At 40.5% G+C, this 27,479-nt stretch overlaps 1 protein-coding gene across 2 annotated transcripts; it reads left to right on the plus strand.

Moving 5' to 3' along the window:
• Positions 1-409: 409 nt before the first annotated feature.
• Positions 410-27,479, plus strand: LOC142143408 (cysteine-rich venom protein-like). Of its 2 annotated transcripts, XM_075201238.1 has the most exons (8): positions 410-511; positions 1,579-1,644; positions 3,340-3,459; positions 5,638-5,728; positions 19,259-19,404; positions 20,076-20,164; positions 22,177-22,262; positions 23,275-27,479. In XM_075201238.1, the coding sequence occupies exons 2-8, from the start codon at positions 1,591-1,593 to the stop codon at positions 23,394-23,396; spliced, it is 708 nt and encodes a 235-aa protein (XP_075057339.1). In that variant the 5' UTR covers positions 410-511; positions 1,579-1,590; the 3' UTR covers positions 23,397-27,479. The 2 variants fall into 2 exon arrangements, with proteins under 2 accessions (XP_075057339.1, XP_075057340.1); XM_075201239.1 differs by lacking the exons at positions 410-511; positions 1,579-1,644; positions 3,340-3,459; positions 5,638-5,728 and adding an exon at positions 13,099-13,575.

The raw sequence follows: 27,479 nt of genomic DNA on the forward strand, positions 1-27,479 counted from the left end.
AGCAGCGGGTTCAGTAGATGGCTGTGTATATTGTAGTAATCGGAAAGGTGTCAGAATTGATGGGCACAAAGTAAGAAGAAGCTACAAAAACTGTGTCAGATAGACAGGAGACTCGTCAAGTAGTAGACACGATCTCATTATTTATTTTTTCCCAAAAGCTACATTACTGCAATACATTTCACAATAGCACTACCCCAATTCACAGCTCTCTTAGTTTAGTCATAAGCTTTATCTGTAAACAATCAACAAGACGAAGATTTTAATAAGATTTATTTAACGTCACGGGACATATTTGCACAAGACATAACATGTACCTGCGGTTATCATTATCTTGGAAAATGCAAATTGATGCATTAATTTGAAACACTGCTTCAATTATTAAAAACAAACAAACCAGGAAGTGTTTATCCAGTTGCTCTGGTATTTATAGGCAGCGTTCAGATCCTTTAAGCTTACACTGCACAGATCTATCTCAAAGGCACAACATCTAAACGTAACTGGCTGTAATCAGGTAAGAACTATATTGACTAGTCTATTGCTTTCTACAAATACAGTAATTAGTTATTGCTACAATTTAAAAGAATAACTTGTTTCAGCTATTTTTCAAATGTTCATTCCCTATTTGGGTATTTGCTGAAATAACTCATGGCTGAGATTATTCTGAGATATACTATATAAACGCCCAAACACATATTCTGCATTAGTGACATACAGTATATAGTATATTATAGAAATATTATTTACAATACATTTTGGATAAATGAGTATATATATTTTTAAAGTTTCAAAATAGTATTGTGTACATTTTTAAGGTTAAAAATATATTATCTAATCAGCATGGTTTATACAGTTTTATATTTTAATAATAGTTTGCTACTACAATTAGTTTTAGGACTCTGGTTTATTTTAAAAAAAAGCCCCCATGTGTAGTAAATTGAAAATATAGTACTAAAATGTTAAATATCAGATTGGTATGAATATTTTAATTGATTTAAACTGTAGCATCAGAGGGCCTGCAAAAGCTGGAATAGCAATTCAGTAACTGCAATCTCTTGCTAAAATAATATGGCATAGTAGAGCCGGGTAGGGTGTTCTCTGTGATGCAAACTAAGAAAGGCCCTTCAAAAAGATTTTTCTTTGCTACTAACATAAGTGACATACTGGCCAACAAATGCTTATGCTCTCCATGGTCTGTGCCCAGAATAGCAATCTCATTACCACCATTCGCTCATCATAAAATTTAAATTGCCCATCAGAATATGTCCAACATAATTGTCTCATACATCCCATAGTCTTCTGTTCAGCATATACTACTCAACACATAACAGAACAACAGCTTCATGCCACCTTGGTTACATGTCATTAATACACTGCTTTGTGCCAGGATGCCCACAATAGACTGCCCAATATGTAGTTATCAACCTCCCTGCTATATACAAACCAATACATATAAACCAATACATCTATGAAGGTGGAACTCTCCATTTATCTGTCTATGGCCAAAGATATTTTTGAGAGTTTGACGTAGATTGAAATTGTTGGTAAATAAGTACTTATCAAACAAAATAATTGTTACAGGAAAATAACAACATGTTGATTTCTCTCCTGTGCTTATCGAGCTTGCTGGCACTCACTGCTGGACAGGTATGTATGAATGTTTGTGGTATTTATCCCTATTTTGAATCAACTGGACATGATTTATTGCAAACAAAAAAATAGCAATTTAGAAAATAATTTCTTCATAACAATAAACATTTTTCTCAAGTGCCAGTTCTGGCTGTGGAGAATAAATAAGTAAGAACATGTACATTGCATTCCTTGTTCTGCCTCATCTTATCTGCTTACCTGTCCTATTTCCAAAGTAAGGAAAAATTATTCATGGAAAATATTTTTTGTGTTGGAGGTTCAGACAGTGTAGAACATGAAGGAAAATATACAACATATCTGATAGAAGACCATAGTTGTATTTACTTAGTGTAACATGTCAAACTAAGGAACATATGTACTTTTTTACTAATTCTATAAATGTACAGTATGGACCTGATTCATTAAGGAACTTAGGCAAGAATTTGAGTAAGTTTTCTTACTTAAGTTTTCTGTACAAAAGCATGTTGCAATGCAAGGGGTGTAAATTAGTTTGTTATTTTGAACATAAGTTAAATACTGTCTGTTTTTTCATGTAACACACAAATAACAACTTTAAATTTCAGTTTACAAATAAGATGTCAAGTATTTGTGTGTTACATGAAAAACAGACAGTATTTAACTTATGTGCAAAATAATAAAACTTATTTGTAGCCCTTGCATTGCAACATGGTTTTGTCCAGAAAACTTACATAAGAAACGTACTCAAATTCTTGCCTAAGTTCCTTAATGAATCAGGCCCTATGTCTTTGTACCAACATTGTGGTGTCACGCTATTAGCCCACAGTACGGACAAGGAATGGGAATAGGACATGTCATCATAGTCGTTTCAGACGAGTTCCGCAGAGTAGTCAGTGAGATAAGGTGTCAAAGACATATGTTCAAAATCTTAAGCAAAATCCATGATCAATGGGCCAGATCCATTAAAGAAAGTTAAGCAAAAAATTGAGCAAGTTTTCTTACTCAAGCTTTCTGGACAAAACCATGTTACAATGCAAGGGGTGCAAATTAGTTTATTATTTTGCACATAAGGAAAATACTTTTTTTTCAAGCAGCACACAGATACTTGATAGCTTTATTTGTACACTGAAATTTAAAGTTGATCTAGGACATGCCCTACCCACATATAAATCTGCCATCGCATTTTAAATTTACCTCCCCTTCCAATGCAACATAATTTTGACTTACTTACTTTTGCTTAACTCTCCTTACTGAATCAGGCCCAATACTACAAAATCATTCATTAAAAAGATCATGTAGTAAACAGACTATAGTGAACTTGACAGGATTGAGGAAACACAACAAAGTACAAGACAGGTACAGATAGTCGGATGTCACTTTCAGTATTTAGGATCATATGATTTGTAAGGCTGAGTCTGTGAGACAGGTTTATATAGGAGAGATAACAGGGCTACACAATCCAGTTCAACAAGATTTAAGTGTAAACCTAGATCACTAGGGGGAGGGAGGTGGGGTGGAATCAGTACAAACCATCAGTAAAGGAAAATGCTAGTACAAGATTCTGTGGCTCAACAACAAGGCAAGCAATGTAGGTCACAGGCACAAAGCCTCAAACAATTGTCATTAAGCAATGTATTTGATAGAAACACGCAAAGCAAAAGTAAAACCGAATAGAAGATATGGACATTATTAACAGTTCTTATTAAAAATATCTGTAAATTGTAACTCTTTCAGGCAAATGATCCAATTTATTCACTGTCAACTGACCAGACATCTGTACAGAATGAAATTATTGACAAAATAAATGATTGTAGAAGAAATGTCAATCCACCTGCAAGCAACATGCTGAAAGTGGTAAGATAACACTAGAGCCTAAACAAGTTGGATACATGAACTATTTTTTTTACATAGAGCTGTGTTTGACACCATTATCTTTCTGCATTAGTCTTACAGTAGCCTCACATCATTACTCTGTTATGATATGATTGTAAGCTTGCGAGCAGGACCTTCTCACCTCTTTGTATGTTTTACCCAGTTTGTTTATTAGTTTACTATGTTTGTCCCCAATTGTAAAGCGCTACGGAATATGTTGGCGCTATATAAATAAATGATGATGATGATGATGGGGACCCTGCTTCGTCCACTATCTAACTTTCAGTTTGTGACTCCATTCTTGCTTCTTAACCACCACGTTCATCATGCTACCTCTTCCATAGCATGTGATCCTGATTGCACTAAAATTATCATATGAGTTGCCATTTCCAAAATCAGTACACTCATGTCCTGTTACTATGATTATTCCAGTGATCTTATTGGCCACAGGTTGTTGAATTCCACCCACCCATTTCAAAACTGGGAGCACAATGATGTTAAGAAGATGAATCATAGCAGAAAGTCCTTTAGATCATAAACTCCCGCGAGCAGAGCTCTCTTATCCTCTTGTCCTCCTCTTCCTGTTACCTCCACCTTTGGCTCCCCAGCCTCAATATTGAACCTCTACTCTAGTCCCCTGCCCTTGGTTCTCCTCCTCTCTCTTGCCTTTGTATCTCCATCATCCATTATCCTATTAGTCTGCGCACACTGCTGGGCACAGGTACAGCTTCCTTTAGTTCACTCCCCACCTCTCCTCCTGCCCTTTCCTAGCTTCTAAGTGTTCTATCATTCACTTATATCTCTTTGCCCTATTCACCTGTTCTCAGCTGAGTTGGTTTTAATTGCACTTTATTATTGTTTTTGTACTGCTCTGTATGCCATTTCTGTATTGTCCTATGCTCTATATACGGCACTGCGAAACCTTTGTGGCATCATGGTCTGTGCAAGGATTCTCGGCATCCTAAGCAAAGCTTCAGCCTATCGCTCCTCCTCCCCGAACTCCCATTTCCTGGCACCTCACACACTTGACATTTGTAAACTAAAAATAGCAACTCTTACCTTAACCAGGCTGGCTAGTAAGGCTGCAGTCTAGATGTACTGATGTCTGACGCAGAACGCTGTTCAGGCTTCACTGATGTCCAGGAAATCATAGCAGCACAAATTTTGGAGTGGAGAGAATAGATGGATAATGTGGACTTCAAATCACATTGGTGGGTCCAGAAGACTGTTCTTATGCCCATGTCGTAGTTCATTGATGTTGCGCGTTTGTCATTCAAGGAAAGGGATGATGAGTTTGAAGTTAACTGATCCCTCGAAAACTTATGTCCAGGACCTTACTCAAGTTCATTTGCAAGTCTTAGAAACAGCTCTGACCTTGTTGGTATCTGAGTTGCCCTATATTGTGACTATAGGGAAAAGAACTACTTCAGAAAGACAAGCCTGCCTGAGACGTAGGCAGAAGGCTCTTGGTTTGGTGTGTGCTGTGCAGGCCTGAGTTGATATGGAGAGTACTAGTGGGCATGCTTGGAATGATAGTGACCCAAGTCTGACACTGTTGGGTTGACTTGTCGAGAGAGTGCAGAGATAGGTTAACAGAGCAGAGTGACCCGAATCTTGCTACTATACCAATAAACTTTATTGCCCACCTCGATGGTTAGTGGGATAGCCACCAAGGAGAGTGTCAGCTCTGATATATACTGTCGACCACTGTCCACAACATTTACTGCCTGCAAATAAGTGAGGTGCTGCAGGAGTAATTAAAGGAGTGTGACATCACTGATGTTTTATTCTAAAATATGTACTGTACTACTACAACTTTGCCCCTTGGACTATTGAACTGGTTATTAAACTTGCGTGTTCAGGGTCACTTTTATCCTTAAAACCTCACAAAGTCTGATAAAGAGGAGACAAGAGCTCAGAGCACTGAATTGATCCCAATGTGACAAGCACCTGCCCCAGTGTAATGGGTCTACATCTGAATAATGAAAGAATAGGGGACTGGGGTGCATACTTTATAATAGGGAGAAAAATAATCATTTTTTAGAGATCATTTAAGTGTAAAATATTTGCTTACTGTATTTTCACAATGTTGTAAGTAACACTCTGACATGAAAAATAGCTGCACTTAGCAAATAACAGTACTGCATTTTTATTTTGTAGAAATGGAACAAAGAGGCTCAAAAGAATGCTGAAGACTGGGCTAAAAAATGTATGTTTGCACACAGTAGACGGATGTATAGAAAAACATCAAGTAAGTGAATCAATTTCAATTATTTTTAAACTTAACAGACATTTCATAGCTTTGCACAATTAAGAAAATTGCAGCAAAAAAACATACATGTACTTTAATTTACAGTTTCAGACTGGGTTATGCCAAGCTATCAATAGATCCTGGTATTACGTCACCTGTAGAGTCACAGATAATATACAGTAAATTATTCAGCACACACACGCTATATCATGAGGGTGCAAGAATCTCCAATATGACAATACTTTCTTAATGATTGTATGACATTTGCTGCATAATTTTTAAATGGCCCCCTTCACTTTGGAAGTTTCACTTTCAATGGTCATTCTAAGCCTGTTTATTTAAAGTCAGGCACAAATGGTAGAGAACACTGATTATAAATGTTGATGTATAACATTCCACATCCCACCTTGGATGCGGAAATCCTAATGGCTTTGGAAGTAGGACGTGTGGGTGGCATCTTCTGATCGATAGAGTGGGAGTGTGGCGCTTTGCAGTGATTTCAGCCAAGCTCCACCTTGCCAGCCCATCAATGACATATAGAAGCTGACATAGGTTTCTTCATTATGTCACTCATTTAGTGTTTTAATGCCCCCTAACCATTGGCACCCTAGGCAACTGTCTAGGATCCCTTAATATTAGCGCCAACCCTGACCATATGATTGGTGAAGAAATAATGTTTAGAATTATTAATGGACACCTCTATTTTTTCTTCTATAGTGTGTTTTTGTGTTTGCGTATCTTTGGGTAAAGACTTTTCTCAGAAGACAGTGCATTTTATTACACATAGTTCTCAGCCATGATTGGTCCTCTGAAGTACCTTATGAACACTCCTCATCTCCTAAAACTCTCGTCCCCCTCCCTTTGTGCACAAATGTCTGATAAACAAGTACTTCTACCTGCACTATGGAAGGGAACTGATGTAGATGGATGTAGAGTTGGGATTGGCACACACACATAGATGAAGGTCTTACATTGAAGGGCAACAAAAACAATGGGCTGGATAACTGTTGATTGCTGATTCATCAAGGCAGGTATCTGACAATTTTGAGCGTATAGCACGCAAAATCACACTGCGCATGCTGAGGGAGATATGTCGTCAATGCGGCCCTGTCCGCCACGTGTTCATAAGCAAAAGACACTTACTACAGTTTACGATTTTGAGGAGTAAACGGGGTGGGGAAGGGGCGTTTTGCCGTAGCCTATTTACTGTAAGAGCGTGCTAAGCTTGAGTACAAGCAGCCATGCCCAAATTAAGCTCTGTGCATTTCAAACTTACTTGTTTTTCTGACGTATGTCTTGCACCACGAGCAACTGTAATAATGTATTTTAGGGTCAGCAGAAATTAATATCATTCTAATAAATGCTTTGGATTGAAAAAAACCTGTTTTATCACTAATACCTATATTATTACCAGGTGACTTCTATTTATTTATTTATTTATTTTGGTGTATTCTAGTGCAAATTTATATTCCATATAGGTATGGGACGTATCCTGCAGTGTCTTGTGTAGTAGAACGCAGCAGAACGAGACCGGAATTCATCAGCACACGTATCCTGTGATCCGTGCCTTTACGAATGTGGGCGTGTGCAAAGCCAAAATACGTGCATTTAATGCTAAACGCGGGTTTGCGCTCAGAACGCGTGCCTTGATGAATCAGGCCCATAGTGTATAGGAAGCCTTTCTATAAACATTGTTAATACATATATATTTCATGATAAAGCCATTAGCTAAATCAATATGAGAAAACTTTAAGAAAATATGCTTTGCTAAAGAGCTGAGGGACAATTCAAAGGCTGAGAAATTGAATGTAAGAAAAGAAGTTCCATATATGAAACACAGCATGGGAGAAGCAATAGAGTAGGAATTGGTTACTAAGAATATTTTTTTAAAATAATTATTAAAAAATTTGTTTAAACATTAATTGCATAAATTAAACTGACTTCAATGTGTACTGTATATACAATGCATCAGTCGGAGTTTACACCTGCCCTGTAGTGGGTGCAATTGATATGGCTCAAATCAAGCATACTTACGACAAGCATAGTTCTTGAACTGGTTGCATCTGCGTCGGACCGCCCTTACTGTATATGGCCTACCTTAGTCTGCCCCTTCCCTTATAACGCCTCTCAAGACATAGGCAGTTGTAAGTGTCATTTGCATTCGGACAAGAATTGCCTGCAATTTTGTTCATTGGCGTAATGTCCATTGCCTGGCATGCGTAGAACTCATTCATGAAAGATATACCATATAAATGGACATGAATCAGGCCATGTGTGTTTTACGGATGAGGACAGTGATGTAGAAAGAAGCAGAGTGATGCAGCGATGTATACCTTGTGTAAAACACGATTGATAAGAGCATTTACACTAATGAAAAAAACTCACGTGTCTGTATAATAGCAATAAAACGTTGCACTCTGCCTTACAGTCATGGCCAAAAGTTTTGACACACACATTGGTTTTCACAAACTTTGCTGCTTCAGTGCCTTTAGACTTTTTTGTCAGATGTTGCTATGGTTACTGAAGTAAAATTACAAGCATTTCATAAGTGTCAAAGGATTTTATTGACAATTACATTAAGTTTATGAAAAGAGTCAATATTTGCAGTGTTGACCCTCCCTTTTGAAGACCTCTGCAATTCACCCTGGCATGCTGTCAATCAACTTCTGGGCCACATACTGACTGATGGCTGCTCATTCTTGCCTAATCAATGCTTGGAGTTTGATGTTTTGATCTCCGAGCCACTTAGTTATCCCTTTTGCCTTGTGGAAAGGTGCTCCATTATGCTGGAAAAGGCATTGTTCGTCACCAAACTGTTCTTGGATGGTTGGGAGAAGTTGCTCTTGGAGGATGTTATAGTACCATTCTTTATTCATGGCTGTGTTCTTAGGCAAAAAATTGTGAGTGAGCCCACTCCCACCAGTGCAGAGCTGACCTGCAGCAGGAAGGTGTGAGTGTATCTGCACGCACAGTGAGGCGAAGACTTTTGGAGGATGGCCTGGTGTCAAGAAGGCCAGCAAAGAAATCACCTCTCATCAGGGACAGACTGATATTCTGCAAAAGTTACAAGAATTGGACTACTGAGGACTGGGGTAAAGTTATTTTCTCTGATGAACCCCTTTAGTTTGGGCGCTACTGGAAAAATGCTTGTCCGGAGAAGGTAAGGCGAGCGCTACCATCAGTCCTGTGTCATGCCAACAGTAAAGCATCCTGAGACCATTCATGTGTGGGGTTGCTTCTCAACCAAGGGAGTGGGCTCACTCACAATTTTGTCAAAGAACACAGCCATGAATAAAGAATGGTACCAAAACATTCTTCAAGAGCAACTTCTCCCAACCATCCAAGAACAGTTTGGTGACGAACAATGCCTTTTCCAGCATGATGGAGCACCTTGCCATAAGGCAAAAGTGATAAATAAGTGGCTCGGGGATCAAAACATTGAAATTTTGGGTCCATGGCCAGGAGACACCCTAGATCCTTAATCCCATTGAGAACTTGTAGTCAGTCCTCAAGAGGGAGATGGACAAACAAAACTCCACAAATTATGACAAACTTCGAGCAATGATTAGGCAAGAATGGGCGGCTATCAGTCAGTATGTGGCCAAGAAGTTGATTGACCGCATGCCAGGGTGAATTGCAGAGGTCTTCGAAAAGAAAGGTCAACACTGCAAATATTGAATCTTTGCATACACCTAATGTAATTGTGTCACGAGCCGCGGCTGTATGCCACATCCTGGCGTGAACTAGCAGCCGGGCATGTGCTTTAGGTTCAATGCTCTGTTATTTTCCTTGTGGCATAGATTTAGAAGGATGTAGGGACAGCCTCCAACACCAGGGGGAGCTCTCTTATGATTTAAACTGGTTCACTTATATTTTTATACATGCTTCCTGGTTTTGTTATTACTTATGCTGGTTCTAGCTAGTGATTAATTAGCTGCCTCCTGAGGCTGATTGTCAGCCCTATCGTCCTCTGTCCTGATTGGCTCTTAGTGCTATTTAAGGCAGTGAGATCAGAGCCTCACTGCCGGTTATAGCGTCCTGTTCACAGTTCTGCTGCCTGCTTGTTCTCTCTCTGTTTGGTGTTAAAACCTGTGACTGACTTCCCGTGTATGACCCTCGCTTGTTCCTGGACCTTGAACTTACTCTTCTGACCCTGACCATTTGCCTGGAAACCAGATTCTGCTCCTCCGCCAGTGCCCCTGACCTTTCGCTTGTCCCTGGATTCTGTACCTGTGCTTGTGACCTCTGACCTTGGTTTACTCTGCCTGAACCCCACGCTGCTGTCCGCCAATCACTCCACTCCTGGGTTCTCCTTAGTCGGTATACGATTCTCGACCCTCTGTCAGCCTGCGGCCAAGTCTGTCCCCACCACTAGGGGCTCCAGCAAACACCAGGCTTTCAGAGTAGACTCTGAGTTTTATTGTGCTGGCTAGGGAGTTCCTAACAAATTGTCAATTAAAGCCTTTGACACCTATGAAATGCTTGCAATTATATTTCAGTATACCATAGCAACATCTGACAAAAAAGGTCTAAAAACAGTGAAGCAGCAAAGTTTGTGAAAACCAATACTTGTTTCATTCTCAAAACTTTTGGCCATGACTGTACATTAAAACACATCAAGGGGCGTGGCCTCGTAGCCATTGAGAACGGATGCATCTCCGTGAGGCTCCTCTCCCGCAAGGGAAAAATCCTGATCCATCGCCCACTATTTAGCCCCCTGAAGGCTGATATTTGTTGCCCAAGTTGTGGTGCACATTGCCCTTCGGGCACCTGGTTGCCGACCCCTCTGCTGGATTGGGACGATTGGAAGAAAGGGGCCTGCTTGCCAAAGATCCCTACGGACATTTCCTAGCCCAGCTATAGCACCGCCGGTGATGTCTGCCACCCGCTCGTCTGCCCTACAAACCTTCCTCTAAAGAGCCTCGGATATCTGGCTCCATCAGTCCTGGTTGCCCGCTGACCTGTGCTTTTGCCTGTGATAGAGAGGACCTCAGTCAGATCCCCGGAAAGCACCCTCCGCTGGGTCTGGGTGAGTGCTTGGCCTCCCTGGCTCCCCCGATGACCAGTCATCACACTGGTAACCTTCTTACCTGTCCCCTGAGCCGTCTACCGCAGTCCCCGTTCTCCCACGAATCCAGAAGTGCTGGCCACCATAGCCAAATTAATTTCTGGTCCGGCATGCAAGGCAAGAGTAGGGCATCACAGTGAGCCTCTGATTCCCACCATCCATTGAACCCAGACTGGCCCTGGGCGCCTGGGCAGACTGCAACTCACTTGACACTTTGGGCTAGATTTACTAAGCTGCGGGTTTGAAAAAGTGGGGATGTTGCCTATAGCAACCAATCAGATTCTAGCTTTCATTTATTTAGTACCTTCTACAAAATGACAGCTAGAATCTGATTGGTTGCTATAGGCAACATCCCCACTTTTTCGAACCCGCAGCTTAGTAAATCTAGCCCAAAGTGTCTATTGAGATCCACATAAGCTGCTTCTCCATTTGCCGATCAGTCTGCACATTGAAAGTGGGACTCTGCTGCCACCCTATGGCTATTTTGTGCTATTTCACCAGCTATTTTCTCTGAGGTTAAAGTTTTTATGTGTTCCAAATCAGGTTGACTGTCGTTGTGAGATCTAAACCAGAATGACGGTGTGATTAGACAGCTATACTCCTTGAGTGCCTTCCTGGAGTCCAATACCACACGAGCAAAATGCTCCCAACTACTGCCACTCGTGGGCGGTCATTTAATATCTGATTTCTACTCTTTCAAAGCAGAGTTGAACAACAGGACGGATGCCCTGGAATAAAAAAACAATTATATCTGCCGATCCAACTCTGTAACTGATAAGGAACTCTCCGCCTCCGTGACAAAGTCAAATTTTGAAAGAAAGACAAGAGGATTCTGAAAATTGATCCCGCCGCAATAATATCTGTATCAGAAATGTGTCTGAAGAAGTCTTCAAGCTTTCCTTAAGGCCCTCTACCTTCACCTTCTTCCGGACATCTCTGAGACTGATTGTCTCATGGACCAGGCTCATCGCGCCCTTAGAGCTAAACCTTTTAGTGGACAACCTCCTCGGGATATCATTGTTCGCTTACATTATTTTTGAACCAGAGACCGCATTCTCACTGCGACCAGGAACCAATCTGTGGTCTCATTTCGGGCCATGGATATTCAACTATTCCAGAACCTTGCTCCTTCTACAATACAAAAACGGAGGGACATTCAGCCAGTCACCATGATCCTCCGCCAGCACAACATCCGATACCGCTGGTGCTTCCCATTCGAGGTACAAGTATCTGCTTCTAACTCCTCTCACTTCGTCAAAACACTGGATCAAGGTCAGAGCCTTCTGGACAAGCTGGGCATCCTCCCTGAGACGTCAGTTCCTCATGTTATGCCTTCCAAGACCCGGCGCTCCCTCAGCCCAAGTGGTCTCGTTCCTCTAGACGACGTCTTTGGGATGCAGATCCTCCCTGATATGTCTATTCTAGTGCAAGTTTTTCTCTTTATTGACCTTCCTTTTCAGGTGGACTCTCAACGCCAGTTGGTACTCACTACCCTCCCTCCTATTCTTAGGTCCCTTTAGTATTCTCAAAGTTTCAAGTATATTGCTCAATATAAAACAAGAACACGCTCCCCGGCGCTATACCATGTGTTGACACATAACACCAAAGAAATAGGAAAAAAGGAAACTTTCAAATTTTTATTTTTCTTTGGTGTTGTGTGTCAACACATAATATATTGCCGGGGAGCGTGTTCTTGTTTTATTCTGTATTTCAGGGAGGATTAAGGACTCCTCTCTCTCTCCCTTATCTTTTGGCAGCTTAGTACACAATTCTATGTGGAGAGCGCTGGTATAATTGTTTATTTGCCTGTTTGAATATTGCTCAATATGTATAAAAAAATTCCCCCCACCCCCTTTTTTTTCTTTTTTTTCCCCTTTGAACAATAATCCTCTCATAACCAATGGCTCTATTTGATGTTTTGTTTGTACTATGTTGTTCTTTGAACCGTTGACCTGGAGAGCAAATTTGCCTTCCCCTTTCTTCTCCCCCCTTCCCTCTCCTTTCTTCTCCTTACCACCCCCCTCCCCCCTATCCCTCCCTTGTGATAAGTTTTATATGCTTAAACTAAAATTCTCGCTTGTCACATCACACCGCTTTACCACTGAGTACAATTGTTTTACACAGGGCACCCCTTATTATTGTGTATTGGTCCAGCTAATGCTCTGTGGTCTAAACCATCATATCCTTCCCTCCCTGTCTCTTCTCCTAGCGGCCTACGCTACCCTTCCTCTTCCCCCCCTATCTTACCATGGTCCTATTCTTCTCCCTTCCCTCCCCCCCTCTAAATTGTTTTAAATGATTAATGCACATGTTATATTTTCTCTGCACACTGTCCTACAGCTAGATTCAAATTTTTTATGTAACAAACTCTTTCTTTGGGTCTCCTAGGGTTAGGGCGGCTCCTAACGCTGTGCAAGACCTAGGACCACCCCCCACGTACCCTTAGACATTGTTAACCTTGCTGTGTTTTGGTTTTTGATATTGTCTTTGAATCCTTACAGGATTCCTTTCATTCAGGATTTTAGCCCTTTTACATGCTCCTTATTATTATTATTATTATTATTATTATTAAGCTTAAGCTTCTGTCTCATGCACGAACTAACTGGTAATGTTTTTCTCCTCGCTGCTGCTATGGCTTTGAAGATTTTCTCCGTCAACGTGAACGGCCTCAACTCCCCTCATAAATGTATGTTTCTTTTGGGTGCCTGTAGCAGAGAAAAAGCAGATATTGTATTTCTTCAAGAAACTCACCTTACAGGAGTCCATACACAGTTTCAGGGTAAGCAGTTTTCCCAGACCTTCTTTGCCTAGGCGGACTGCAAGAAATGGGGCATTGCTGTTTTGATTCATAGTAAAGTCCCCTTTCTTCATTCTAAGACCTATGCAGATCCAGAAGGTCGCTTTCAGTTGGTGAACGGCACTCTCTGCTCTGCCCCCGTTACTCCTGTTTCAGTCTATGCCCTGAATCAGAGACAAAAGCCTTTTTTTACAAAATTTTTAAACATATTGAGCAGTTAGCGTGGAGTCACGTCATCATTGGTGGTGACTTTAATATTACTCTCGATCCCTTCCTTCTCCCGGTGGGCGCCTCTTCCTCTCCAGAATCCTCCTGCTTGTCCACACTACTTCTACACCATCGTCTATATGACTCATGGAGGCTTTGCAATGCAGATGCTAAGGATTATACCCACTTTTCCGTCCCTCATCAACTATACACACGCATAGATATGTTACACGTTTCGCATTCACTCACTCATGTGACACAGGCAGATATAACCCCCGTCTCCTGGACTGATCATTCGGGCGTAGCTCTCATTTTAGATCTCCTTAAACCGCCTCCCCAGCGTAGTAGATGGCATTTATATGATTTGCTTCTACTTAATAGATCTACTTGATTAGTTATTAAGACCTCCATTACTAATTGCATTTTAGATAATTCAACCAGTGAAGTAACCCCAGAAATTGTTTGGGAGGCCCATAAAGCCACCATACGGGGTCAATTGATTAGTCAGTCAACAGCTGTTAGAAAAAAAGCAGACTATCTTCACTTCTCATGCAGCACCAAACTCACCATAATCCAGTACTGCTTCCCAAGATTGCTTCATTGAAGGGTCAATTAAATACCCTTCTTTCCCATAGAGCGGCTGTCACTATGCAGAAACTCTAACAGCGTTACTATGATAAAGCGGATAAAACCAATTTTATTTTAGCTAGAAAACGCCATAAAAAACTAGCCCTGCATCAAATCGATAAAATATGTCAGTATCTCTCCGGCGATATAACGTATGACCCAGCAGTGATTGTTAGTGAATTTAGGGAGTTTTATTCTCCCATTAACAAACTTGATGCGCCCCTCCCCCCCCCCTCATTGGGGTCCCCTGACCCCCACTTTGACTGATTACCTTTCATCCACACCCCTCCCTAAAGTTACCCCTACAGGGCAATCTTCACTGAATGAAGACATTACTCTGTCAGAAGTCATGGCGGTGGTAAAGTCACTGAAATCCTCCTTAGCTCCTGATCCGGATGGCCTCACCCCCAGTACTAAAAAAAAGTTTGCTGAGGTCCTCGGTTCTCATCTGACAAAATTCTTCAACAAAGTGCTTGAGGGGGCTTCCTTTGACTCCGCCACTACTAGGGTCCACATAATCGTTATTCTCAAACAGGAAAAAGACCACTCCCTTTGTGCCAGTTATAGGCCTAAGTCGTTACTTAATGTTGACCTAAAAAAATATATGCAAATATTTTGGCATTTAGGTTGACCCCGCTCCTCCCTGCCCTCATCCACTCTGACCAGATGGGCTTTATTCCAGGGCGTCAAGCTCCTGATAATAGAAGAAGGATTATTGACTTAATTCATACAATAAATAACAAAAATCTTCCTTCCCTCCTCATGGCACTCAACACTGAAACGGCATTCGAACGCATCTCCTGGTCGTTTATGGAGGATGTGCTTCAAGCGATGGGGTTCACAGACAGATTTCTGACAGGTATATTAGCCCTCTATCAATCCCCCTCGGCTACTGTTTCTGCTAATAGCCTGACCTCGACGCCTTTCCCGATTATGAATAGCATTTGCCGAGGATGCCCCCTCTCCCCACTTATATTTGCTCTTGTTATCGAGCCATTTTCCGCTAGGATCCAAGATAACCTTGAGATATCGGGTATACAGGTGGGCATCTCTACTCATAAAATTGCGCTTTTTTGCGGATGATGTTTTGTTGTACATTACTCACCCCAAAATATCGGTGCCTCCTCTCTTAGCTGAGCTAGACCTATATGGCTAGTTTTCGGGCTATAAGATCAACCCAGACAAGACAGAGGTTTTGTACTTTAATGTCCCTGATGCAGACAAGGTGTTACTAGAGCGCTTCTTTCCTTTACAATGGGGTCTCCACAAAATTAAATATTTGGGTGTTTTCATCACTTAGCACTACCGACACCTTTTCCAAGCCAATTTTCGTCACCTCCTTGACCAAATAAAATCAGACCTAACAATTTGGTCTCAACTCTACATCTCTTGGATTGGTTGCATTAATGCCGTCAAAATGAATATCCTCCCCAGATTGCTTTATTTGTTCCAGACTCTTTCTATTCGTATCCTACCCTATGTCTTTAAATTCCTCCAATTCCATGTTACCAGATTTGTTTGGTCAGGTAGACGGCCCCGAGTTCGACTTAAGGTTCTTCAGAGATCCCTGTGGGGAGGGGACTTGGGGATTCCTGACTTACGAAGATACTATCTCTCCGCCCAACTCACTTAGTGTGTCTTATGATCTGGTCCGATAGAAGCTAGAGCTTGGTCTAAAATAGAGGCCGAGGGTCTGGGACTGCTCTCTTTATCTTCTCTCCTATGGCTCCCAAGATCTCGTCGCCCCAAACGGTTTATACTTCATCCAGTTGTATCACATTCTTTGTCCATTTGGGACTCATCATCTCAGAAATTTGCTCTGTTGCCTCATTCCTCCCCGGTCATAGCGTTATTTAATTCCCGGGATTTTCTTCCAGGAATTTATCCTAGCTCATTTCTGCCCTGGCACTCGCAGGTAGTCATTTATCTCAACCACCTAACCACCTTCACAACTTTTCCTCAATTCTCTGAAATGTAATCACGTATCTACATTCCCTCAAAGCACTTTATCAGTTTCTGCAACTACGTCACTTTCATAGTGTTGTCAAAGACCACCTGTCATCCCGCCCCCCTCTAACTTTGAATCCCTCTGCTTAAGCCAATCCTCAACAAAAGGTCTAATCTCTACGCTCTATTATGAGCTTGATTATTCCACCTCGAATCTTAGAGCCCCCCATGAATTAGCCTGGGAGCGTGACCTTGGTGAAGAGCTGTTAGATGAGTAATGGTCTGAGATTTACGAGAATGCTGCCTCTTGTTCTATCTGTGTCAGAATTAAAGAGAACATCTATAAGGTGCTATACTGCTGGTACTACGTGCCTTCGCGTCTCCGTAGAATCCTCCCCGACTCGTCTGAACGGTGTTGGTTGGGGTGCTCCCATGAGGGCACGTTCCTCCATATATGGTGGACATGCCCAAATCTGTCAAGCTTCTGGGTTGAGATCACAGGCTTGATTAACTCAATCCTTCAGGTGGACATTCTCTTGGATCCTAAATTCTTCCTCCTCCCTCTGGGAGCTTCCTCTGTATCTCGACATCAGAATAAATTAATCAGGCACATTCTCTAGGCAGCTACTTGTAAAATAACGGCAGACTGGCGACTGCTATCCCCTCCCTCCATGCAGTCCATAATTTATAGAGTCTGGCAGACTCAAGGGATGGAATATATGACCAGTATATTCGCAACTTCTCGAGAGCCTTCACCAAGGTCTGGGACCCGTGGTTATCTTTTTATCAGGTGTGTACACCCTGTACATAACTCAGTTCTATTACTTCATTCTTTTCTAGGGCTTCTTCCTTCTCTTACATTGGATCTAGTCACTTCTCATCCTCCCCCCACTTCTCCGTCCTCTCTCACTCTTTCCTTCTTCTGTTCTCTTACTCTTCCCCTTCTTCTTCACTTCTCTATGTACGAAAACTCTGGGTCACTAATTTGCCTTATTTCTAAATGTTTGGTTAAATTGGTGATTCCCATGTCCTGCACTGGTCATAGACTCTGTGTCATTCTCAGTTACTTTCAATAAGTGTATTCACTCTGACAATCGTAATCTTTTGTTAATGTGACTTTACAAAAATAAAACTTTAAAAAAAACAAAAAACGCATGATCACGCTGGTGTCATACAAGCAGGTATTCTTTTGTTTTTAACTTTTTATTCCTCCCATCCAGGAGATCCCAGAGGGAATGTGAAGTGGGAGGGCATGAGGGGACGGGGAGCAGCGAATTGTGTCATTTGACCTCGCTGCAGGATGCATTAACACCAAAGCGTTATTGGAGAGAGAGACTAGATAGCAGCCAATTAACTTACTAGTATGCATTGTTTTTTGCTGCTCTGTATACTTTTATACTGTATGTATACTTTTATCTTCAACATTGACATAATTAAGGGCTTGTTCATATAGGGATCTCAAACTCATTTGGATAACGTCAGGTGATGAAAGGATGAGAATTTGTTTGTTAAAATAAGAAAATATACTTAGTTATAATTACTGTCAGTACAGTGGTCTCCCCTCCAGTGAGTCCTCCAGAAGCCACCAACAGTCCATTGCTGCTTTCTTAATTCCTACTAAGGCTGCCCCGACTCAAACATCAAAGACTAGATTTGAGTCAGGGCAAATCAAACAAATTGTAGCAATAATTTTCTAGAGTGTATTAGTTAAATGATAGCTATAATCTGATTCAATGGTCAACACCTCCACGTTTCCTTTTTAGAAGGGATTTGATAAATCTATCCCCAAGCAGTGGTCCAAGTAAAAATGTAGAAGTAGTGAAATGAAAAATGTAAATGAATTGAACTTTTACAATCAGAGCAGTGGAAATGGTGATATACCATACAACCATATACCATACCACCTTATACCATACCACCATATACCATACCACCTTATACCATACCACCATATACCATACCACCTTATACTATACCACCATATACCATACCACATTATACCATACCACCATATACCATACCACATTATACCATACCACCATATACCATACCACATTATACCATACCACCTTATACCATACCACATTATACCATACCACCTTATACCATACCACCATATACCATACCACCTTATACCATACCACATTATACCATACCACATTATACCATACCACCTTATACCATACCACCTTATACCATACCACCTTTTACCATACCACCTTATACTATACCACCTTATACCAGCTCACTTTTACCACTGCCCTCAAGTAAATTCAAACATCACATAGATAGGATATTCACAGTGCAGGAGCTTCAACAACAATGCTGCATGTCTAAAACAGACAAGAAGTAGTAAGAGAAAATATAGACCACTGGTGGCTTCTAAACAACCTACCATATTGGAAGATTACTCTACTGAATGTAAGTATAACTCTGCACTTTTAATTATCTTAATGAAATAGACTTCCTTTAAGCATGGGAGCACTTTAATCCATTACATATTTTTAAACATGGTATATACTCTAACCAAAACTAAGGTGTAAGCTGTGGATAGAGTTCTCCTTGATGATCATTGACTCCATGCTAATAGGGCACAGACTATAAACACTGGCATATTTTAAACTGACTAATGTTCCCTATGCTTCCAGTATTTATGTCCATTCAGCCACCACATATACTACATGAGATACAGGTAGGATGGAATGGTTCTAAAACTGACAAATATATCCATGTGAAAAGATAATAAGGTTCTAAAAAAATAGATCACTTGATGGAAAATTTACAATTAACACTTACTTTGTCTAACAGAAAACAAACAATATAGCATATTGTATTGAAATGTCTAAGAATATAAATGTTGTTCCATTATATATTGTATTTTTAGAAAACTATTGTGGGGAAAACATATTCCTGGCATCATATCCAGCCTCGTGGGAAGAAGTGATAACTTCATTCTATAATGAACATGAAAATTTTGTTTATGGAAAAGGACCCGCAACAAAAGAGGATATCATTTATCAATATACCCAGGTACCTAAATTGTCAGTGGTACTAAACTCAGGTTTGATAATCAGAAATCATTTTTAGGAGATTATCTAATGGCAGATATAGATTTTGCTAGTTCCCTTTCAAAACCATCAGCCTAGTGTCTAACAACATTTTAAGCTTACTTTAAATATAATGATATTGGGCCTGATTCATTAAGGAAAGTAAAGCAAAAAAAAGGAGTAACTTTGCACCTTGACAAAACCATGTTGCATTGGAGGGGGAGGTAAATTTAAAATCTGATGGCAGATTTGTAGTTGGGGTACGTCATGTCCTAGATCAACTTTCAATTTCAGTGTAAGAATAAAGCTATCAAGTATTTGTGCTGCAAGAAAAAACAGCCAGTATTTATCTTAGGTGCAAAATAATAAACTAATTTGCACCCCTTGCATTGTGACATGGTTTTGTCCAGGAGAAAGCTTACTCATTGTTTTGCTTTAATGAATAAGGCCCATCATGTAATAATGCACACAGAAATACCACACAAAGTATTGTCTTGCAACATATGCACATACAATTCTAACATTTGTAAAAAAAAAGAAATGTACAAGTTTGATACACAAAGCGTTATATTCAGAATGTACATTGTCGCAACTGAACTAATATTGCTATATTTATGTTGCAGAGATGTAACAAACTATGATTTAAACTTTCAGCTTGTGTGGTTTAACTCGTATGAAGTCGGATGTGCTTGTTCTCACTGTCCCAACCTAGGATATCTTTACGTGTGTCAACATTGTCCAGAGTAAGTGCTTATTATAACCAAATCTCCTTTTTGTTATCATCAGTTAGTTGCTTGCTACTTACACTGTGCAGAATCATCTTTGTTTCATTCCGATGTGTCAGAAGTCTCTTACTTGACATACATTATGCATGTATTGGTGTTAATGACATTATTTATAATTATCATAAAATTTCTGTCTTCCATGGATATTCTGTCATTCCATGCCTATGTGGAATATAAATTTGCAAAAAAAATTATTTCCCCCCCCCCCACAAAATACATTTATTAGGATGATCTTAACATCTACTGTACATAAAATAAATTTTTACAGTTGCTCCTGATTGCAAACACATGTTATAGCATGCATACATAGCCATCATCACTAGTAATCAGACTTAGACTATTCCTGTAGCTGGAGCAAGCGATACAGTACAAAATTAAGTACCTTTGAGGTGCCCTAAGCTTAAATCGGTCGTGGCTGCGTGCGCTCGCCACGCCCTTACTGTACATTGACTACTTGCGAACGCCCTTTCTCCGCCCCGTTCCCTCCCAGAAATCGTAGGTTGTAGTAAGTGTCCTTTGCATATAACTGTGTATGGTCCGGATCTGGACAGGCGCAGATCAAATTTGCGGATTATACGTACAAAATTGGCAGATATGTTCCTTGACGAGTCAGGTCCACAGTGTCAATCACTGTGCTGGCTGATGCTGTGAGCGGGCCGGTGATTGGAGCCAAGGGGGGAAGGAAGTGTAGAAGTTCTTTAGGAAGGAGGGTAATGCCCATGTGTGTGTAAGAGTTTAAAACAAAGTGTGACATATCTTGCTTATATTTAAATTTAAAAACACTATGTATCATTTTGTTATAATTAATCTATTTTGTTCAATTCACAATAGTTCCTTTAATACTTATAAAAAATATTTCTCATGTTACTATGATTCATATTCATATTCATATTTTATCTGTATGCTATATGGTACGGCATTATGTACATAGCACATTTCTGCATCAGTTGTTGATGTAGCTATGGACGGCATATTGCTTTTGCTTACACACAGTAGAGGAAACAATTTATTTAACTTAACCAATATACATGTTAATTTAGTTTATCAATCCTATCAATTAATCCAATCAAGAACACCCACAATTATTTTAGGTCATTCCCACTTCCCAATATTCCCATCCCTATGGGGTTATGAGAATTTGGAGGGTCATGTGATGTATGAGTAGGGTGGGGCTCTTAAAGTATATATTTGGATGAACGTATAAGGTGCTTATTTCATTTTATATGAAATTGAGCATATATCCTTGTTTGATTAGCAAGAACGACTCTTGAAAATATGAATTATAACATAAAGCAATGTTATAGTATACTATCCCTTTCAAAGTAGCTGATCTAGCCCAGGTCACTAATGATTTCTCTACAAAGCCTGAAATTGTATTCATAAAAAGTACATTTTTTAGCAACTTATGCATCGAGGAATCAACCTTACTTGGTTTTCTGGTGATGGGAAAGGGTGTACAAGCCCAGTGGTCAAAGTGGTATTTTAGAAGTGGTGGTATGGAAGATGTAAGTGAATGGGATTATAATCAAAGCTGTAGGAAAAGTGGCGGTATAGCATACCACCATATACCAGCCCACTTCAACTACTGGTCATGCCAAGATCTTTCCATGTACATATGTGCAAAATGTTCAAAACTATTCCCCAGAATATTCCCTCATCCCCCCCATTTGGTCAAGAAATTTTGCCTTCATTTTTGCATCATTATTTTCTGCCAGTAATCCGTATTGATTGCAGAGAAAAATTTGTTTGTTGTCCTAGCTTTATTTATAGACTAAACGTTTTGCAAAATATGGAATTTACAAATGCATTGCTTTATTGCCTTTCTGCAAAATAGAAACACAAAAGTGGAACTCAGAGACTACCTCTGTTTTGCTCATATCTACACCCATCCTACTCAGACATGATTACAGATGTTACTTGTATGAACATTCTGCTTTCTATACCTCTGTTTACTTTACAACTTCTTTCAGGGAAGATTTCAACTCTTTGACCAATCCATACACGGCTGGACCTAAGTGCGGAGACTGTAAAAACAATTGCGACAATGGCTTATGCAGTACGTACCACTTTTTTCTTATAGTGCCTCTAATCATAAATGGGAAATTCTGCAATGGAATTTCGACAGTATGTTATACTGGAGGCAGGGATTGTCATCAAAGTAATTAACAGCACCTAATGTAGACGTGGGATTTTTTGCGACAAGTATAAAATTGTTCAGTACTTGCCATCATAATTCCTGACCTCATCCATGCTGTTATTTGCATTTTTGTAAATCCCTTCCGCTGCATGCCATGTATAATAGACTGATGAATGAACTTTGAACTTAATATGGTAACTGTAGATAGAAGCAATGACTTGAACTGTGTTGTCAATGACCGCCACTGAGGTAGTCAGTGACTACTACTTTTTAATCATGGCTTTCAAAGTGAGGTGAATCCAAATATGAATAGCTCTATGGGTTATCTCTATGAATTTACCATTATTATATAACTACCATGGCAATAAAATATCCTGAATGATGAGGGCTACTTCTCACTCTAGAGGCCCCTGTTCAGCTCTAGAAAATCAAGCAGCATGTGTGGCACTGGGAGCTTAGCTTGAATTTCCAGTTCCACAATGTAAACACATGCAAAGCGATGGGGATGTCCTCAGAAGTGATAGCCAGAGATATTTAGCATCAGCCACTGATGGCCATGTTATTTCCGCAGGTAACCCTTTATATGTATAGGACAGAGCAAGAAAAGCCCTATAGGGACCAAAACCGCTTATTGCATTAAAATTTACCCCATGTGTCTCATAAATAGAATAGATTTACAGCGATATAGTAAGTACTTGAATTTGGAAAATATAGTAATGGCTGATTTACATGTTTTTCCTATTTGTGATATGAAGCAATTACTTTATTTAAGTTTTCGTTATTTTGCTGTAATAAAATTATTGGTAGATGAAACAGTTTATTTAGTTTAATCACTTAAATCAATTAGAGAGCAACAGTGCTCCATTAGTTTATGAACTTACAATAAATATACATCAAAAATAATTATTTACATTTTTTTTTATGATTTCAGCGAATCCTTGTCCATATACCAACAAGCGCTACAACTGCCCTAGCTTGAAGTCAATGTGCAATATGGACTTGGTGAAGACAAACTGTGAAGCATCATGCAAATGTACAACTGAAATTATATAGCTTCTGTGCAAATGGATCTAATGAGAGAAAATGAAAGCTATAAGTGAACAATATAGACACTCTGTGCAGCCATACTAAAATATTTTCCCTGTCTATAAAATATACTGTTATTCATTGCAACGCATTATATATTAGCTTGATTTAGTGTAAGTTAGACTAATCAGGACAAATTATCTCATTAGTTTGTGTGGGTTTCTTTAGCATACCTGCAAACAATCCCATGTTTCATTGGGCATCGCTGATATTTGGTACCCAAAAGCAGACTTGTCTAAAAGCAAAGTGGCATGGGGGTATATTTCCTAAACTTCGGGTTTGAAAAAGTGGAGATGTTGCCTATAGCTTCTATGCAGATGGCAACCAATCAGATTAAACTGATCATTTATTTAGTACATTCTACAAAATGACAGCTAGAATCTGATTGGTTGCAATAGGCATCTCCACTTTTTCAAACCCGCAATTTAGTAAATATACCCCTTGGTGTCTCTAGAAATAACCGCAGTATGGTGGTTCAGGGGCGGGTCCTGTTTTGTACTGATTTCGACAATTGGTAGTGTTGGGAAGTGTGAGTACTGTAGCTGACATTTTTTATGGATGAATATCTATATACCGGCTATCATTTATTCAGGAAAAGTTGGGATTAATCAAAGCCACCCTAATCCTCAGATGCTAAAACGAACCCAACCCACTCCGCCCAATTGCACCCACTTACCGATGAAACACTATCCCTTGCATTGTATGCCCTGACCCAGGGGCGGATTGGCCATAGACCTTACAGGGAAGTTTCCCGGTAGGCCGATGGTCTAACGAGGCCACCTCAGATTTTCCTGGGGGGGGCGTTTGGATGCGGCAGGGGGAGGCATGTACAGGAAAGCAATCTAAAATATTGGTGTTCAGTGGGCAGCAACAGGCAGCCAATTGCTAGGCTCCCACGGTGCTGTTCGGCAGACAGGAAGTCTGACTTCACTTTCTGTCTGCCTGATGTGAGAAGAGACGCTGCTCAGAGCAACTGAAGGTAAGTGAGGGGGGGCTTAGTATACTATACTATACTATACTAAGGGGGGGTCCTATACTATACTAAGGGGGACTACCTATACTATGCTATACTAAGGGGGGCTGCCTATACTATACTAAGGGGTGGCTGCCTATACTATACTAAGGGGTGGCTGCCTATACTATACTAAGGGGTGGCTGTCTATACTATACTAAGGGGGGCTACCTATACTATACTAAGGGGGGCTACCTATACTATACTAAGGAGTGGCTGTCTATACTATACTAAGGGGGGCTACCTATACTATACTAAGGGGTGGCTGCCTATACTATACTAAGGGGTGGCTGCCTATACTATACTAAGGGGGGCTGCCTATACTATACTAAGGGGTGGCTGTCTATACTATACTAAGGGGTGGCTGTCTATACTATACTAAGGGGGGCTACCTATACTATACTAAGGGGTGGCTGCCTATACTATACTAAGGGGGGCTGCCTATACTATACTAAGGGGTGGCTGTCTATACTATACTAAGGAGGGCTACCTATACTATACTAAGGGGGGCTGTCTATACTATACTAAGGGGGGCTACCTATACTATACTAAGGGGTGGCTGCCTATACTATACTAAGGGGTGGCTGTCTATACTATACTAAGGGGGGCTACCTATACTATACTAAGGGGGGCTACCTATACTATACTAAGGGGTGGCTGTCTATACTATACTAAGGGGGGCTACCTATACCATACTAAGGGGTGGCTGACTATACTATACTAAGGGGTGGCTGCCTATACTATACTAAGGGGTGGCTGCCTATACTATACTAAGGGGGGCTACCTATACTATACTAAGGGGTGGCAGCCTATACTATACTAAGGGGGGCTACCTATACTATACTAAGGGGTGGCTGCCTATACTATACTAAGGGGGGCTACCTATACTATACTAAGGGGGGCTACCTATACTATACTAAGGGGTGGCTGCCTATACTATACTAAGGGGTGGCTGCCTATACTATACTAAGGGGGGCTGCCTATACTATACTAAGGTGGGTTACCTATACTATACTAAGGGGGGCTACCTATACTATACTAAGGGGTGGCTGCCTATACTATACTAAGGGGGGCTACCTATACTATACTAAGGGGTGGCTGTCTATACTATACTAAGGGGGGCTACCTATACTATACTAAGGGGTGGCTGCCTATACTATACTAAGGGGTGGCTGTCTATACTATCCTAAGGGGGGCTACCTATACTATACTAAGGGGGGCTACCTATACTATACTAAGGGGGGCTACCTATACTATACTAAGGGGTGGCTGCCTATACTATACTAAGGGGTGGCTGCCTATACTATACTAAGGGGTGGCTGCCTATACTATACTAAGGGGGGCAACCTATACTATACTAAGGGGTGGCTGCCTATACTATACTAAGGGGGGCAACCTATACTATACTAAGGGGGGCTACCTATACTATACTAAGGGGTGGCTGCCTATACTATACTAAGGGGGGCTATCTATACTATACTAAGATGGGCTGCCTATACTATACTAAGGGGGGCTACCTATACTATACTAAGGGGTGGCTGCCTATACTATACTAAGGTATGGCTGTCTATACTATACTAAGGGGTGGCTGCCTATACTATACTAAGGGGTGGCTGCCTATACTATACTAAGGGGGGCTACCTATACTATACTAAGATGGGTTGCCTATACTATACTAAGGGGGGCTACCTATACTTTACTAAGGGGGGCTGTCTATACTATACTAAGGGGGGCTACCTATACTATACTAAGGGGGCAACCTATACTATACTATACCAAGAGGGGGCTGCCTATAGTATACTATACATTTGCCCTGCATGGCTTTAGAGATGACCCACTGTGTGTAAAGTCATCACATCTAGGTTTTCCTAAATGTTACTACAACCAAATTCCTGTAGTTCTAAATCCCGCCTACTTTTGTGTTGGCCCCTCCTACAGTTATTTTGGTCCCGCCGACATGAGGCCACTTCTATAATTTTTTCCAGGGCCACTTTAAGTTCCCAATCCGCCCCTGCCCTGACCCTTTCTGAATAAATGATGACCCTTTCTAAGTCCGCAAATTGTGACTGTCCCAAAAAAATTGTGGCAGTTAGGATGTAAGTAGTAAGCAGATCAGTATAAGCAAATCATTTTTTTCAGTAACATCATTCCTTTGCCACAGTGGAGCTTTCAAACCAATCATACTCACATGTAATTTAATTTCATAGTTATTATCTAATTAAGCCCCCAGTATGTTTTTGAACCATGAGAAATAACCGGAGTACCCTAAAATAATTAAATAACTTATATTTTGCTGTGCACAAAGTTTAAAAATAAATTTTATAGCATTTTTGATTGAAGCGTATAGAAATGTCACATAGGTAAAACAAACAGGTGTTTCCTTTAAGGAAGGACATATCCACACCAAGCCATGTTTTCTGGTACTTTTGACTAGCAACTGAGAACCCTATTATATTCATTCTTAATATTTATCTGATAAGTCCTCAGTTCTGATGTGGGTGGAGACAGAACACCTGTATCCAATCAGAACATCGTAATGGTAGAGCAGCAGCAGATGAGGGTGCTGATTTTGTGGGAGGCAGTGACCTGTGCAGTACTGTCATTGTGTTAGTGAGGACATAGCTACCTGTGACAGGGCCAGTGACATGATGTGAGGAGATAAATGGGGTAAGCTGGGAGCCACAGACTGAGATATAGTGAAAGGGCATAGTCCCCAATGTAAAAGAGTGATGAATTGAAGCTTATATAAAGCTAGAGCAGGAAACTGTGGTATAGTTGACAATCTTTGTTGCTGACTTCTCTTATTTCCAGGGACAGTCCCAATTATAGATTTGTCCATTTGTCCAATTATAGATTTGTTCCTGCCTCTATTATTCAATATTAAGTAACTCTACAGTAAAAAAAAAAAAAAAATTCAAATGTTAATTGCAATTCTGCCCACCTGTCTCTACTCTCTAGGCCCTATAGGTTATTATTTGTTGCAAAGAAGTATGTACATTCTAAAAAGGTGCATTACAATAAAATTACGTAAACGTTCA

The sequence above is a fragment of the Mixophyes fleayi genome, chromosome 3 (assembly GCF_038048845.1).
Source record: "Mixophyes fleayi isolate aMixFle1 chromosome 3, aMixFle1.hap1, whole genome shotgun sequence".
NCBI classification, from domain to species: domain Eukaryota; kingdom Metazoa; phylum Chordata; class Amphibia; order Anura; family Limnodynastidae; genus Mixophyes; species Mixophyes fleayi.